Source organism: Ascaphus truei, chromosome 2, assembly GCF_040206685.1.
Source record: "Ascaphus truei isolate aAscTru1 chromosome 2, aAscTru1.hap1, whole genome shotgun sequence".
Lineage (NCBI taxonomy): Eukaryota > Metazoa > Chordata > Amphibia > Anura > Ascaphidae > Ascaphus > Ascaphus truei.
Genome location: NC_134484.1, coordinates 60,558,521 through 60,575,709, shown reverse-complemented (window position 1 = coordinate 60,575,709; position 17,189 = coordinate 60,558,521). Strand labels below are relative to the sequence as shown.

General features: G+C 48.5%; 1 protein-coding gene and 1 long non-coding RNA gene across 7 annotated transcripts in view; one reads left to right on the top strand and one right to left on the bottom strand.

Annotated features, from left to right (window-relative positions):
- The window catches only part of LRP12 (LDL receptor related protein 12), a 36,112-nt gene extending 33,469 nt beyond the window's left edge, over window positions 1-2,643 (bottom strand). The window contains exons 1-2 of one of the 5 annotated variants that reach the window (XM_075582500.1): window positions 2,590-2,643; window positions 1,850-1,948 (exon numbers count right to left, since the gene is read on the bottom strand). In XM_075582500.1, the coding sequence (XP_075438615.1) occupies window positions 1,850-1,919 (70 nt within the window). In that variant the 5' untranslated portion in view covers window positions 1,920-1,948; window positions 2,590-2,643. The other 4 variants (XM_075582497.1, XM_075582498.1, XM_075582496.1 and 1 more) reach the window with 4 other exon arrangements.
- Window positions 2,644-2,740: 97 nt separating this feature from the next.
- LOC142478723 (uncharacterized) overlaps window positions 2,741-17,189 on the top strand; it is a 132,576-nt gene continuing 118,127 nt past the window's right edge. For both annotated transcript variants that reach the window (XR_012793466.1, XR_012793460.1), the window contains exons 1-2: window positions 2,741-3,637; window positions 11,423-11,543. This is a non-coding gene — a long non-coding RNA (uncharacterized LOC142478723). The remainder of the gene's footprint in view (window positions 3,638-11,422; window positions 11,544-17,189) is intronic.

Below are 17,189 nucleotides of genomic sequence, written 5' to 3'. Positions count from 1 at the left end.
ATACTTACCTTGGAAAGTGCATCCCGAGCTAGGCACCCAGTATGGCTGTTTAAAGGTTATGCATCCCAAGGGCCAATAGGAAGCCACAATGTCATCCGTTGTGACTTCCTATTGGCCTACGCGATGCAGGACCTTTAAGGCTGAGTCCAGGGTCAGCGCTTAGACGCTGACCTGTGCTGTGGCACACTGACCCTTGGCATTGAGCCCCTGCAGCCGCAATGAGAGCGGCTTTAGCAGGGGCTCGCGCACGCGGCCGCGCGGAGGTGTAGCTGCTAATTTTTTTTTCGTTTGAGCGCAGGGCCGGTCACGTGAGCGGTTCGCCCAATGAGGGCAGACCAGCTCCGTGACGTCACTGGCTCGCCCCGCCGACACGCCCCCCGACGGCGTGGGAACTAAGGCCAGGGAAAGCACTTGCTTTCCCTCAGCCTCAGCGCGCCTCAGAACGGCTGCAGTCACCATGGACTCAGCCTAAACCTGAATGAGGACCTGGGGCACATTCTGATGTAAGTAGCTCAGGGACTAGAGGTCCCCAGAGCCAAAATAAATGCGGTTCAGTTCGGAGACACCCTACTTCCCAGGTATGGGGGAGGGGAACCCCCCCTTTTTAAAGGCACAGTAGGTACAAAGTAATTTTGAAGAAGCGTGAAATGCTGCTTAAAGAGTCTGTCCAGTACATTGTTAATCATTTGAAATGCAAACCTTGAAGTTAGCCACAGCATGCAAATAGCTTTTATCAATACTGTAAACGACATATGGAATATCGCAGCTCAACCCGATGTTACCTGCCATGGACTTTAATCACTGTGCAATAACCAGTATCAGAGCATACCAAATACCCACAAAGATTATTTCCCAATATACTCCTGATGAAGGCCTTGGCTAGGATGAACACATTGGCGTTATGGCATGTCCTTCAATGAGAAGAATTTACAATAAATGTTTTATAGAGCAAGGAGTGATGCCTAGGGCTTCTATTGTTTTCTAGTACTATTACCCCAATCTCTATTTTTCCTGTTATAAACAATTGTTAAATGTGCAGTTCCAGACAGCTCACAATGGGGTAGAGAAAATAATGTATTTCATATGTTACAACTAAGTGATTAATGACTTTTAAAGGAAAAAAAAAAGTCCAATTATTTGTACAACTAATGTGTTTATGTTTATCCAAGATACGTTCGCAATGACTGCCTGGAGTATATAATGCATTTAACCCCTTTATCACTCAGGTTGATCGATGTGAATACATCAGAACCTTGTCAATGGGGTCACGCTAGTACCCATCACCCCCATTTAGGGTCCCTGATGTAAATGCAGAAACATTTGCAGAATTTAAAATACTTTTTCTTGAATAGATATAACAAACTTTAACCAAATAATCATGTTCAGTTAATGTAGATGTATGTGGGATTGCACATTGAAGCGCACATACACACTTAAAAGATTGAAACCATCACGAGCAGAAATCTAAAATCGGACCCACAACAAAAACAAACAATATGTTTTTTTCCCAGTAACAGCAACATTTTATGCTTTAAGTTCAACTTAATGCAATTCAACTATAATGTAGTGTACAATAAAATACGAGGGTCTGTAATTTTGCTTTTGTGTTGTGCTGGAGTAAATGCAGAATATAATGTATATTGTAAGCTCTTCGTGGCAGGGACTCCTTTTTTCTAAATGTCACTTTTAAGTCTGAATCACTTCCCATTGTTATTTGTATTATTTGTTATTTATATAATGTCACGTGTATTACTGCTGTGAAGCGCTATGCACATTAATGGCGCTACATAAATAAAGATATACATACATATAAATGAGTGTTGGAGTGAGATGTAGATGTCATACTCACCAACCATGCTAACCAGCTGAAGCAGCTGCAAGGGCATCCAGCCTAGTACAGACCTTCTGCTCTGTCCCATGACAATTCAGACTGATGGGGAGCAGCAGCCTGGGGACAGAAAAGGAGGCTCTATATGGAGGCTGTCCTGGGGAGAGAAAGGAGGTTCTGTATAGGGAGGCTTCCTAGGGGACAGCAGGGGACTCTTTTATAGGGAGGCTGCCCTGGGGACAGAAAGGAGGCTCAATATAAGGAGGCTGCTCAAGGAGCAGCAGGGAGCTCTATATAGGGAGGCTGCACCGGGGACAGATAGGGACTCCCTATGTACTTAGGCAGCTCAGGGTGGACACAAAGGCTCCATATAGGGTTGAAGGCCAGAGGGAAGAAAAGACACGCCGGAAAGAGAGCTCAAGATGATGACATGCAGTGGGAGATGGTAACGGGCGTAATGGAGGAGGGGGGATCTAAACAGAGAGGCCCCCGGGGGAGACCAGCTCTGAAGTGTGTGGGCTGGGGCGTCTTGTTTGTATCCTCTGCTCTCTTATACCGGAGGACACGGTAGCCGAGCCCTGGAGCGCACAGACAGAGCCTCGCTGACCTCCTCTTCCGCAGCCGCCACCGAGCACTGGCCAGCAGCACGAACCCTGCGCCTACTTCCAGATCCGACACTCGGCCAGCGGCTGCGCGGGCTGTCCTTGTGGGTGAGATGATAACATACAGTAAGTAGGGGGAGAAAGGAACTGTCTACGCACCAACGTAATCGAGCACCGATGACATCGACAGCGTGTAAGGCCGGCATTTGCATGAACGCGGAAATAGCGTGTGCCCAGAGTACTGCTGGGAGTTGTAGTTTTCCGATGAGCAGCGCTTTCCCAGAAGCTTCGCCTTGTGGCGGCTTGTCAGTGTGTGATTAATCTAACATACAGACACCGTTTGTACCACTTCCCTTTTCTCTGTTACACCAGCTGCTTACAGATTGATGTGCAGTCTTATTTTCTTTCATTAACCCCCTTTTGTTGCCAGAGATTGCACATTTCAAAGCAATGGGATATAGTACAATAGGGCAAGGCAACAGTCTCTATTTATATCTCTATTTATTTATCAAATGTTTTACCAGCAAGTAATACATTGAGCGTTACCTCTTGTTTTCAAGTGTGTCCTGGGCATAGAGTTAAGATGACAAATAGTACATGGTTACAAATATGTAGCCCAGTCCTCCCTTTAGCTCTCCTCGCCTCCGCTGCAGGTGGGTAGCCGGTAAGGGCGCCGCCATTTTGTTTGTGCGCTCACATGCGCAGAAAAGGTTCCAGCACCCCAGGGGCTGCTCAACATATGACACAGTACAGCCAATAGGGCTGCTAGAATCTCCTGAGGGGAGATTGGAACTGTGGGTGTGCTTGAAGTTTGAGCTGACAGGAGAGTGGCAGTTGGAGCTGGGACACGGAAGGAATAAGTTATATGTGCAGATGTCAGTGGCATCTGCACTAGGCCAGATACCCCCTATTATGCCCCAGCTAGGCCCCGACTACCACATAGCTGTGATAGGGACTTGCCACTCAGATAGAGACCCTGCCCTGCTTAGCAATATTACTGTTAGGGACACGGGGAGATGCCGCACGGTGGCAGCAGACTGTGGTCCAGGACACAGATCGCCCTACATTAATAAAGACATTGTTTACCATGGTACAATCCACGAGGGACCCACCCAACGTAGCGGCGGAGGCTTTGCAGTATCAGCATCGGATCTGTGGATCCCAGCATCGTGGCATCAGCGTGCCCGGGTGTGGCATCACCCGGCAGGTACCCAACGCATCAGTGCACCAACTCAAACACTATAAGGGGGCAGCGCTGTCACACACACCTTGGGTGGGGGAGCGTAGCATTGGAGGGTACGGCCGTGCGTGGCCTGGTTGGTGGTATATATATATATATCTTTGGTTATTTATGTTCAGTAAAACTGTTATCTTTCATACAGTAAGTGTGTGTTTTATTGTATGCGGGTCCTGTAGCGGGGTTATTCTACATCATAGAATCCTGTACAGGTGGAGGCGCTACCGACCGAACACCGACTCAGGTATAGCCCAGGTTCCCAGTAGCGGAGACTCAGGTCTCCTGTGCACCACAGGTATTGCACCATATACACACACCGTAGCCACACATCTCTCGGGGTGGGGAAAGTGTGCTACAAATATAGTTTCATAAGTAAAGAGTACATTATATACAAGACATTGCATGCACAGTTAGAGATAATATATATTATAGGCGTATGTAACAGTTACAGATTACAGTGTGAGACAGCTTTAGTTTTGAAAGAACGTAGACCGGTGTCGGCTGTGAGACTGGGGTAGGTTGTTCCTGTTGTGGTGTGCACGTTAGGAGGAGGAGCGGCCGGACACTTTGTTGAGCCTTGGGACCATGAACAGTCTTTTGGAGTCAAATTTTAGATGATAAGTGCTGCATGTGGTAGGGGTGAGGAGCTTGTTCAGATAGCTGGGTAGCTTGCCCAGAAAGTATTTGAAGGCAAGACAGGAAAGGTGAACTTTGCGCCTAGACTCAAGTGATGGCCAATCTAGTTCTTTGAGCATTTCGCAGTGGTGTGTTGTAGTTGCATTGGAGAACAAAATATGTATGGGTGCTTCCTGATATTTCGCAAAAAATTGCGTATATTTGGTACTTTTAATCAAAAACATAAATATAAAAATACAATTTTAGTGTTAAAATGCAAAGAAGTTTGATATCAACGGTGCGTGCTCGGCACACCTCCCCTTTTTTTTTTTAAATCATTACAGTGACTATATTATTGGAACCCATTTAAATTCATGTGTTACATGTTTACATACCTTGTATGTTTTTCACTTCTGCCTTTTTTTATTATAAATTCAGAGTGTGTGGGTGATGCCAGTGTGTGTGCATATAGCCTGTGTGTGTGTGTGTGTGTGTGTGTGTAGCCTGAGTACAGGCGGTTAGGAGTTGCTCTGCGCATGTCTGTGCTACCGGCTTCTAAGGCTCGTAATATAGTGGGCGTACCTGTACAAAAGCTCGTGCACGTGACGCACACTTTTTGTGTGTACGGTCCGTGCTGCTGTGAAGGTACTGTGTGTGTGTGTGTCACTGGGGAAGATGCGTGTGTGTATGTATATTAAAAAAAAAGACATGCTGTGAGAATAAATTATTTATTAATATTGTGCACACAAACACACATACACACATATATATACATATACATTGCGGTAGCGACGCAAATACGTACTTTTCCGAGTCTTCCTCCCAATTGCCTGGCTCCATGCTCACTGCCGTGCGCACGCGGCCCTAGCATACAATGGCTGGCTAACCACAGCCAACTATAACTGCCGCGCGCTCCCCCCCACTATATTACGGGCATAATGCACATGCACCGGGCACGTATGAGGTACATGATCATCCCTGAGCATGTGCCTGCGGAACTGACCGGCTCTGGTCAAGAGCCGGTGCCGCCACTCTCCTCAGCGCCTTCACCGGCCTCATCTGCCAGCACTGATAACACTTCCATAACCTACTTCCGTCTCATTGAAAGATATTTGGTGCCGGCAAAAAAGTTTCATCTAAAAAACCATAAAACTACAGATGGAGCAAGACTGCAGTGTTAATCCTTCAGTGGAGCGACCGACTCTGGCAGCGACAACTGAAGGCAGTAAGTCCTGCGACATCTGTACCACTTTCTAAAGCATTTTTACCTACTTCAACTTTTAGTGCACAGGTAAAATGTGAACCTTTATACTCTTGGCGGGTTATTAATGTGCGATATTGTGCCAATTGGGGAACTATTGCACGGAAACTCACAAATGCCCATATCTGCACTATTGCTCTTTTACGCTTCAAGTGCCCCTTTATGTACCCTTAACGTTATGAATACGGGCACTCTAGGGGTTCACTATAAATGCTTGTTTTCTTGGGAGTGATTGTGATCATCTCTGGTGAACGCGATCGAACCGGAAGTGAAGCACCCTCCATGGGGGGACCTGTCTGTTAGCACGTGTTTGCTACGCCTTGCGATCACATGGTTCAGATCAGACACTCAGAGGGTTAAAGAATAATGCCCTTAGAGTGACAACTGAATTTTCACAGTTTAACAAAATGAAACTTTTATTTGGTGTGGACATTTGGTTGTGTGACCACCAATCTGATTTGTTTTAAAACTGGAATGGAATTTGTATAATGGCTATCTACATTTAAAATCGGAGCAAGACTTATCGTATACCATACAAACTGCCATACTATATGAGTATTTTAAACATATAATTTTTTTAAATAATTCCTTTTTGTTTAGTTATTTTTTTTACAACTGACATAGGTAGTGGGTGCTAAAATTGCATTAGCGAAATTCTGACGCATCACTAGACACAAGACGTGTACATGAGGCCAGCTGCCATTTTACTTTGGCTATAAAATTCCACCCATCCTGTTTGGTCTTTGCTTGTCAAACTTTCTGTTTACTAGTCAGGTTACTTTTATTTTCCCTAGCGCTGCAACTTTCCCTGATCCTTTTTTATAAGGCTTCCAGTACTACTGAGGTTCAGGTACCATCTTGTTTAAAAAGAAAAAGAAAAAAACAGAAAGTGAATCCCTTTGCTTCTCCCATTGAGCTAACAATAAATGGGCAAATAAATATACAAAGTGAAACCTAAGGCTGCGCTTATAGTGCCGGCGACGCGACGTAGCGGCAAAACAAATTTATTGCTGCCACCGCGTTCACTTATAGTAAGCGCGACACGACGGAGCGTCGGGAGCAACGCTGGCGGCGCGAATTTCTGAAGCCGGTCAAATTTGATTTTTCAGAGGCTGTCGCCACATGGGACAGCCTCTGAACCAATCGAAGACCTGGTCACCCGCGACGTTGCCGGAAAGCGAATTACACCTTTCGCTAGCGGTGACGGGTGATGTCCCCGGTCGCGTCACCGGCACTATAAGCTTGGCCTTTGTCTGTAAGACAAAGGAGACTTTTGGTTGCATCCTTTGATCAAATAATGACAAGCCTGCTAACCAATGTCAAAGTAAGTCTCAATAGCAGAGAGAGACTGGCAGGAGGGAGAGACACACAATGGCTAGATGGAGAGTGTGAGAGACTGGGGGCAGGGAGAGACAATGGCTGGAGGGAGAGAGACACTGAGGGGAGGGAGGCACACTGGTGGGAGGAAGAGACACACAATGGCTGGAAGGAGAGTGAGAGAGACACTGGGGGGAGTGAGAGAGTGAGAGAGACACTGGAGGAGAGAGGGAGGGAGAGAGACACTGGGGGAGTGAGAGAGACAGTAGGGGGAGGGAGAAAGAGAGGGAGACACTGGGGGGAGGGAAAGAGAGTGGGGGGAGGGAGGGAGAGACACTGAGGGGAGGGATAGAGAGATAGTAGATGTAAGATGATGGCTGTCACTGCATAATGGAACTCAGCCAAATGGTAGTTAAAATCAGCATTATTGGATCGAGATGCAGCACCAATAAATCCAATAAAGCTGATTTTAACTACCATTTGGCTGAGTTCCATTATGCAGTGACCGCCATCATCTTACATCTACTATTGGCTATACCTGACTGGAGCACGCCGGCATCTTACTACACAGGGAGCCGTGTATCCCTCCCAGCGTGAGCTTCTGGTTCCGCCCCTTGGAGTGTGAGGAGCGCCGGAGCGCACGGCTTGCTGGGGTCATTCTGGAGAAGCAGTTCCTTACCTGAGACGACACCAAACACACGTGGAGTGTTCGTGGAGCTGGGACCGGCAGGACAGGACGGCCAGTGAAGACACCGGGTCGGGTAAGGGCAGCAGGCTGTAGACTTTCGTGAGTTCATGAGGGAGTCATCCATGGTTGCTTCTTCTCTTGCGTTTATCTATTCCCTGCTTACTAGCCCCCCACGCAGGTTTTTAGTTTGTATCCCACTCTCCTTATAACTTTATTCATTTAGTTATTCTATTTGCAGTAAGATTGCCAAATCTATCTACATATACGTCAGAGGTTGCAAAAATACAATCAGTCATATACATTTTATAGAGCACCGGACACACGGTTTATTCTCCTTTCCTTTTACGAGGGATAGAGAGACACTGGAGGGGGAGTGGGAAATACTATACTGGGAGAGGGAGAGACTGGGAGAGGAGCGTGAGATTGTGGAAGAAGGGAGAGAGGTCCTGATGTGGCGGGAAGAGAGAGATTAATAATACAGCATAAATGGGGACACTATTAGACAAATATCATAATATTTATTTTTAAGTGATGTAATTTGTTCTAAATACTTTTTTTGTAGACGCGTGGCGGGGGCGTTACAAAGCTGGTTGGCCCTCATTGGCTGAACCAGTTCATGTGCGCTGACATCATGTGATTTTGATTACATCAGGCAGGGGGTGGCCCGAGAAATTTCATGAATGAAAAGGGGGGCTAGGCATAAAAGGTTTGCTCACCCCTGGACTAAATACATTATTCACACCCTAATAGTGGTGCCCAGTGGAAGCGTGCTGCTAGAGATTTGTCTTGTATTCCATTTGCACCTCTTGCGCCCCTGCTTTTTGTCTGTCCCCTAGCTACCATTGCTTTTTGGTGTAGTTCTGCACATTTTGCAGACTCCATTTTGTTTTCCATATCTTATTATTTTTGTGTTACATTAAATTCCATCAGTTTTGATATATTTTGGTCTTCTGTCTTTTGTTGGTTTCCATGTTACATTTTACCTCCAAGGGTTCCATCCATCCTGATAGCGAACTACTATGTTAAAGTGAGTAACTATATTGTGATAGCACTTGAATATGTGCATAATTCTTTCCATTTTTACTGCATGTAAATTGGGTATTTTGGCACACCCGCTCATTAATATTTGATATGTTACTGAATAAGGCAAATTGACAACAACAAAAAATTCAGGTAAAGAGCGGCAAAGGTTTTTAGTGGACAAATCAGTTTTATGTGAGTTTCTTCAATCGGCCTCTAATTAGGTGCCTTCCCTCTTTAAATAGCTTTGCAGGGAAACCTGTGTGGAGAGCTTGAGCCCAGAACTGAGCAGGTTAATTTGGAGCAGACCACCCTAATTAATCTTCTCAGCTGGCTTGTTATTACATTTAAAAGCCTAAAGCTCTCAGTGCTAGAGATCTCTAGGTCAGGGAGACACCCTGGACTGTTGTAGAGATCACACAGGGACTACTTCTCTCTGATCCAATGGGCTTAGTCCCCTAACCCATACATAGAATGGGGTGTAGTCAGTGCTCCCTATGGGAGTTAGGTCTGTTTTGTATGTTTTCCTTTAGACCCCGTTTTTACTAAACACAAGTTGTTTACGTTGAAGATTTGATTAATAATGAGCCCTAAAGCATGTCTCCCTGTTTTAACCTCTGCACACATCTGCTACAAGGCCCCTAAAATAAATATTTATATTTTGTATCTTTTAAGCATAAGTGTATAAGGTTCCCCCCCATCCCCCCGGCTTTTTTGCCCAATGTGCATCAGCTTCTGATATGAAAAGTTTTTAAATTGGGTTATCAATATCTGCAATTGGGTCCGTCACTTTTTCTTTTGTTCTGTACTCCTGATCCATCTACATAAAAAAAAAAAAGAAAAAACTAGGCTTACAACCCTAACAGCTGTAACTGTGTCTTTTGCATTATATGGAACAGGAACCATGTCGTACCAAGAGGTTATTACTTCCTCTTTCTTCTTTCATCACTGGGTTTCTTTGAACCTGGACAAATGACAAACCCAGAGAATGGCAGGATTAGCAAGTTGAAGTCAATACCCTTGAACAGACGTGTCTGGCAGCTACAGAAAGAAACACTATAGTACCTGGCAAGTTGCTTAGTTTGAGGAAGGTATTTTTCACCCAGAATTGAAAGAGTACTTCCCATTTTAATGGTACGGTATGTGAGTAACCTCCTGTGAGCACTACCAGAGCTGGAAAGCTCTCTTCAGCTCCTCGAGACCAGAGGAGATTCAGCAAGTATGTATATGATCTGCTGGCCTTGGGTTATAAGTGCATCTCTCAATTTCATTAATCCTCTGAGAAATGTGAACATGCCCTATCATCCAATCGACACATATCCCACCCAGTCATAGGAGGGGAGTTAACTTTCCCTGAAGTTGGATGACTCCAGAGGAAGCCACCATGCCACAGTAAGACATATATTTTGCAGTGTACAAGAATGTAGAAGTGTTGCTTTGCACTTAAGAAGTTAAATCACATGATTCAGCTGCTACTGATCAGGCAGTTCTGAAGGTAAGAGGGGCAAGACCGTGGATAGCCTTAAAGGCTTTGCTCCACCGGGAGCCAGTGCAGATCTTGTAATACTGGCGAGATGTGACCTTGCTTCCTATAAGATGGGCAAAGGCGTTTTGCACCAATTGCAGGACTTTTAAATATTTTTGGAGACCGATCAGCAGAGAATTTTCAAAATCCAGTCTGGAGAGACTAAGGCCTGTGCTACTATATGTAGATTGGTTTTCAAGAGAAAAGACTTAGGCAGAGCTCACTCTGCCTACTACCTGACATTGCGTGCGCACGTCCACGGTTGCACGCCTCTGTCTGCTAGGCGATGTGTGAACATCCCCAGCAGACTGAATGAACCGACAGTAGGCGGGACAGAGGAAGACGTCATCCTCTATTTAGAGAAAAAGAAGGTGGAGTTTTCATTCATTGGCTGGCGAAGTACACGTGACGCTGCTGCCGCACAAAATCACAAATTCAGTTGTCTCCCTGAGTTGCAGCAGCGTCAACGCTGTCTTTCGCCACTGGGAGTAGTTTCATGTCTGAAAACTCCCATTGCCAAACATGCAAGAGTGACGATTGTGCATGCGCACATTGCGTAGCTGGCAGAGTGAACGGGGCCTTAATTTGTTTCAGTTGATGGAATTGGAAGTACAGGTAGCAGTTTTTCATAATAGATGCAATATGACGTTGATAAATGATGTTTTTTGTCAATAATAGCTCAGAGGCTTCTCACCTTCTCTTTCCTTGTGATGGCGAAGTTATTGATTTTTTGATGGTTGAAGGCGTTACTCACAGCATCTGTTTGTGCTTTAGTGCCCATCAGGAGCAGCGCGGATTTAGAGGCATTAAGCTGTAGCCAATTCAGTGCCATCCAATTGATGTCACAAAGGCAATCATTCAGACCGTGTTGATAGGATAGTTGGAGATGTCTGACATGAATTGGACATCATCCATGTACTGAAAGAATTGAATATGTTTTCGAGGAATTGTGATTCCTGAGTGACGCCACAAGTCAGTGGGATTGTGTTTGAGGATTCCTCTTTAAGGATGACTTTCTGACTAGAGTCACGAAGTGTCAGGATCAGGGCTAAACTCCGCCCTCTGAACACGTCACGGCAGACGCGCGCAAGACTCTGTCCGCACTAACGCGCCACACTGCCGGGAGGCACAGTGCTAGAGGGACGGAGTTCAGGCTCCGCTCCCGCGACGCAAACATGGGGGGCAGGTTCCATCATGACGTGGTCAGCACGCTCAGTCAGCCCCTAGGCAATTGGCTGAGCATAAACTCCTGTTTATGTACTTGTGCTTGCTACTAGCTGTTCCTTGCTGTTGCTGTGCCTTACCTTGTCCTTTTTGTGTTGACCTCAGCTCGTACCTGGACCTCTGCCTTCTTGAACCCCTGGACCTCGGCTAGCTTCTGGATTCCCGCTCTCTCCACGACCGCTGCTACGGATTACGACTACTCTCCACTCTCCAACCCCTGACTACGGCAAGTACCTTGACATACCTGAACTCTTCTACCCGGCTACACAACCCTAAGGCTGCGCTTATAGTGCCGGCTACAGATGACGTCTCCCGTCTCCGTAGCCCAAACGAAAGTTGTCATTTGAGTTTGGGAGACGTCTCTTGCTACAAGGGGAGTGATGGAAGGCAGAGGGGTGGGGACAAGAGCAAGGGAGAAGGCTGAAATGTAGAGGAGTTGAAATTTTTGTTTGTATGCTGAATTTACAGTACTTTTACATTAAATTACGGGAGAATTTATTATTTTAAAGTTGTTCATATAGTGTGTTTCATTTGACAGACACACACACACACACACACACACACACACACACACACACACACACACACACACACACACACACACACACACACACACACACACACACACACACACACACACACACACACAAAATCAGGGCCACCAACAGAAATCATGGGGTCCAGGACAAAGGAAAGGAGCAGCCCCCCCCCAACCCATAGTGCACCTACCACGGAAAAACAAATTTTAGCGCACAACTTTTACTCAACCCCCCCAATACATATAAAAATACACCCCCAATAATAAAACGCTGCACCCGGTGCCGGGTCTCTCGGCAGTGGCGGAAGTCAGCTGGGCTAAGCTTCCGGCGCGCCGGCGTGAGAGAAAGGCCCGGCGCACGCACGAGCAGCCATTGTGGGACTGAGAGGTGCCAGCAGCGGGGCAGGGCCGGCACCAACTGCTGTGACCTGCAGCCGGGCTCCTGCCACTGCCAGTCCCCCGCAATCCCACCAGCCACCGGGCCCCTGCCACCGCCACCCACCGGCCCCCTGCAGTCCTGCCACCCACCGGCCCTCCACAGTCCCGCCAGTTGCCGGGCCCCCACCACCACGAAAAACCGCCCCCCCCCCCTGCAGCCACCGGCACACCGCCGCCCCCCCTGCAGCCACCGGCCCGACCTGAGATAATCCCCAAGGTAAGCCTAATTTTTATATGTATTGGGGGTGTATTTTATATATGTGTAGGGATGTGTTAGGTTGCCTTCTGTTGCTGCAGTGCGTCTCCGGAGGGAGTGGTGCAAGGTTCTGCGGCGGCCCGACAGTATAGGGTGCCGCCATATTGGTTGCGCAATAGTAAGGGCACTGTCAGAGCGGAGAGAGGTCGCGCATGCGCAGTCCAAGCGTGCGAACGGCTGGCCAATAAGATAAAGGCTCAGCCAGTAACTACAACTCCCCGGAGCCTTAGCGGAGTCACCTGACGCTAGGGAGCCAATAGGAGGGCTGGATTGGCGGGAGGAGGAAAGGGAACCGTGGGGGAGAGACCACGCTAGCGAGAGGGCACCGGAGGAGCAAGGGAAGAGGTACTGTGGGTGCAGGGGGTCCGTGACCCACCTGCATAGGTTAGATCTTCCCTGTAGGCCCTAGGAGTTTCCCTGAGTCACAGTAGATTGTGTGCTGCAGGGACGCCCTGTAGTGATAGCATATCACCCCTTACTGTACAGAAGATAGGGACAAAGTGTGTGGAGCCAAGGTTGTTGCTAGTCGTCTGGGACCAGACGGCTGGACATTGCGACATCGGAAAGCCAGGCGCTGGATCGGTGGATCCTTTTCGAAGCTGTTACCGGTCACCGCAGTGACTGGAAGGTATTTACTAAAGTGCACCAACACCGGTCAACAGGCACTGATCCCGCCTTAGGGAACACTCTTTGGGGACACTAAGAGGAGTGGCCAAAGGACTGAGCCTAAATACATATTACAGTACATGGACACGGTGTGGGGCACGCGGTGACGGGACAGAGACATTACTCCTTAAGAGAGTGGCAGAGCCACTAGCGTTATAAGTATCAGCTAAGGAATGTGATATATGTGTTATTGCCATATAGTGTTATAAGGGTTCATTTATGCGGTGCAGTAAACAGTTTCAATTATATATGTGTTGCTATGGTTCTTGCCCAGGGGAATCTCACACAATGGGGATCCTGGGTAAGTGGAGGCGCTGCCATTAAGATAAGTGTTACCCCAGGCTCCCAGTTAGCAGAGGCTCAGATCTCCTGGAGCCCACAGGTGTGTGCAGTACCCGTAGTCACTCTAGAGCGTATGAAAGAGGGCTACATTTGGAGGCGCTGCTGAGATCTCAGACCTGGGGTGCCCCCTATTTTTTTCTCAACTGTGCTCTATTTTTGCCCCGCCATGTTTGTGCCCTCACAGCCCGAGGTGCGTAAGTGGGCCCAGCGGCACCAAATCCCCCTGCCATTGCCATTGGACACGTCCCCGTCGCCATCTCCCCCAGGGCACTGTGACTGATCAAGTAAGAAAACTTCCGTTCCTGGACACTGCCAGAGTGAAAAACCATTATTATGACGGGGAGCATAACTGGCGTAAAATATTATTCGTTACAGACCGGGATATATGCCCTGAAGCCATTCCCTCAGTATTAATCCTGCCCGAAGCCCCCGGCATTCATTGGCCTCTAGTACAGGTGGATGACGCCGACCCCCTGGCTGCGTCCACACCACAGAGGGGTTACCCTGGCCCATCAAGCACAGTCACGACCAACCTCTTCCGTACCCCCGAGAGCAGCTTGAAACCCAGATGGCCCGCTGCAATGGGTCTATGCGCTTCGTTCACCCCCTCCACCATTAGGCCGGCGCTAAGTAGAAGCAGCATGTCTAGACTGGATGCCTACGCCCCTGCTGGGAATAATCTGCCTGATAATGTGTCCCTTCCTGTGCTAGCAGAGGCCATACACCACTCCACCCAGTCCCATCAATACCGGAAGCTAAAGGCGTTTTCTGGCGACAAACCAACTCCTCTGGGAGAAGTCGGTTTTGAACAGTGGTTGGATCATGCGGAACAGGTACTTCCTGAATGGTCCTGTATGGATGCCGTACGGAGGCAGCACATAATCGAATGCCTGCGACCCCCAGCTTCCCACATAGTGCACTGTTACAGGGACGACTATCCGGATGCCGATATGGCTGGCATCATTCACGCTCTTACCAAAGCCTATGGGATCCCAGTGGATGCGTTTGCACTGATGGCCAAGTTTCACGCCCTGGCTCAGAAGGAGGGAGAGATGGTGTCTGATTTTCTTAGGTGCCTACACTTGGATCTGTGGACCCTGGTGAGAAGGAAGGTGGTGCAAAAGGTGGACGCCGACGGACTGCGCACCACACAATTGCTAAGGGGACTTCTTCCGCTGAATCCGATATCCGTGCGAGTCAGTGGCTGTCTAGTGCCGGGACAAGCCCTGACATTTGATGACCTGATGGATCGAGTGCAAGCACATGAGACTGTGCTGTTGGGGCGTGACTTGACCCCGGGAAAGAAGACGGGGGTGGTTGTCAAAGAAGCAAAGAAGTCAAAAGCTAAAGCTGAGGCGGCAGGGGATGTGAACCTGGAAAAGGAGGGCTTCGAAGAACCTACTGCTGCCAGGGAGTGCCCCGCTTCGGGGCGAACGTCCCCGAAGGCCTGAGATAGTCCCTCCCGCAGCCACCTCCAGTGTTACGCCTGCAGAAAGATGGGGCATATTCGAGCGTACTGCCCCTCCCCACGAAGGACGGCGTCCCGACTGGCCAAGTCTATGCTGTGTACTCCTCAAGCCAGTGAAGCGGCGGGCCAGCCCCCGATGAATAGTCGAATCGGACCGGCGGCCATCGTCAAGGTGGTGATTGAAGGTATCTATGGCTCTGCGCTGATGGATACTGGATCCCAGGTGACCATAGTGTATCGACCCTTCTACGATCAACATCTGCATCGGCTGCCGCTACTATCCGCTTACTCTCTGAGGTTGAGAGGGCTGAGCCTTGAAGACAACCCTATTGATGGAGTGGTGAAAGTACACCTGGATATTCCCCAGTTGAACACCGGCAAGCATCATCCCATGGAGGTTGAAGCGTTAGTATGCCCGGAACCCCAAGATCATCCCAGCGCCCCGATAATTATGGGGACCAATACAGACATCGTACAAGCTGTGATCTGCATGTACTTGCAGGAAGCGGGTGAACTACCGTTGCTGGCTCTAGCTACTTGCCCAGTGTTACAAGAGGCTTGCGGTAGGATTGCGACCGAAGAGGAGCACGGGATGCTGTATAATCAAGAGCGTGGATTGACCGAGATCCCTCCCGGGGAAGGAAGAATGATGGTCGCAGCCTGTCATTATCCTTCCAGACGTCTGGAGGATCGACTATTCTCATTGGAAAGCACGATACGTGATGACCAGAGACTCGGCTACGAAGTATTGGCCTCGGTAAAGAAGTGGTCGGGAAAGATTCCGGCTCAAACTCAGGTATACGTGTGAAACCTTTCCCCGTACCTCATGTGCATTGACCACCGGCAGCCGTTGGGTCGAATCTATCCGGTGACCCCTGAGAGGAAGGCAGCAGGTAGAAGCCCGGTGGCCACCGTCCATACAGTAACTCCAAAGTTGGCGTTTGACTTTCGGAGACTCGCTGTTGACGGAGGAATGGAGAGGGAGACTGGAGGCCAAGCTGGAAACTCAGCGGGAAGTGTTTTCCATAAGTGATATGGACGTGGGGTGCAGTCGCAGTGCCCGCCATACCATTCGACTGAATGACACAACGCCGTTCCGCGAACGGTCCCGTCGCATAGCACCCCGAGATGTGGAGGAGGTGAGGAGGCTATTAGCCGAAATGGAGGAGGCTGGTATTGTTCAAGGATCACAAAGTCCCTACGCCTCGCCTATCGTAGTAGTACGCAAAAAGAATGGGACCGTACGTCTATGTGTGGACTATAGGACATTGAACAATCGCACTGTACCTGGTCAGTACACCCTTCCGCGAATCGAGGACCTCCTGAATGCTTTGTCCGGGAGTAAGTGGTTCAGCGTGCTGGATTTGAGGTCTGGGTACTATCAGGTGCCCTTGGACCTGGAAGATCAGGAGAGAACAGCTTTCATTTGCCCGTTAGGGTTCTACCAGTTCACGAGTATGCCGCAGGGGATATGTGGAGCTCCAGCCACCTTTCAGAGGTTGATGGAGAAGACACTGGGAGACATGAACCCGCAAGAATGCCTGTTGTACCTGGAAGACATTATAGTGTTCGGGAAGACACTGGAGGAGCATGAGGAGCGGCTGTTGAAGGTGTTGGATCGACTTCGCCAGGAGGGGTTTAAGCTGTCCATGGATAAATGCAAGTTCTGCCGCACGTCCGTGACGTATGTGGGCCATATTGTATCAGCGGATGGGATATCCACAGATCCGGGAAAGATAGAGGTGGTGGTGAATTGGCCCAGACCCAACAACGTACAAGAACTACGGTCCTTCCTGGGGTTTTGCGGGAACTACCGTCGATTTGTGGAAGGATACTCACGTAAAGCTAAAATTTTGAATAACCTCTTAAAGATTTATTCTGAAGATCCCGGGCGGAAAGCTACCTCTGTACAGACACCCTTTGGGGATAAATGGACCGCGGCCTGTAAACAAGCGTTCTTAGGATTAAAGACCAATCTAACACAAGCTCCTGTGTTGGCCTATGCCGATCCTAATCGAGAATACGTTCTGCACGTGGATGCCAGCTTCAACGGCTTGGGGGCAGTGTTGCACCAGAAGCATGATACTGGACTTCGACCGATGGCGTATGCTAGTCGAAGCTTGACCCCAAGTGAACAGAACTATCCAGTCTACAAGTTGGAGTT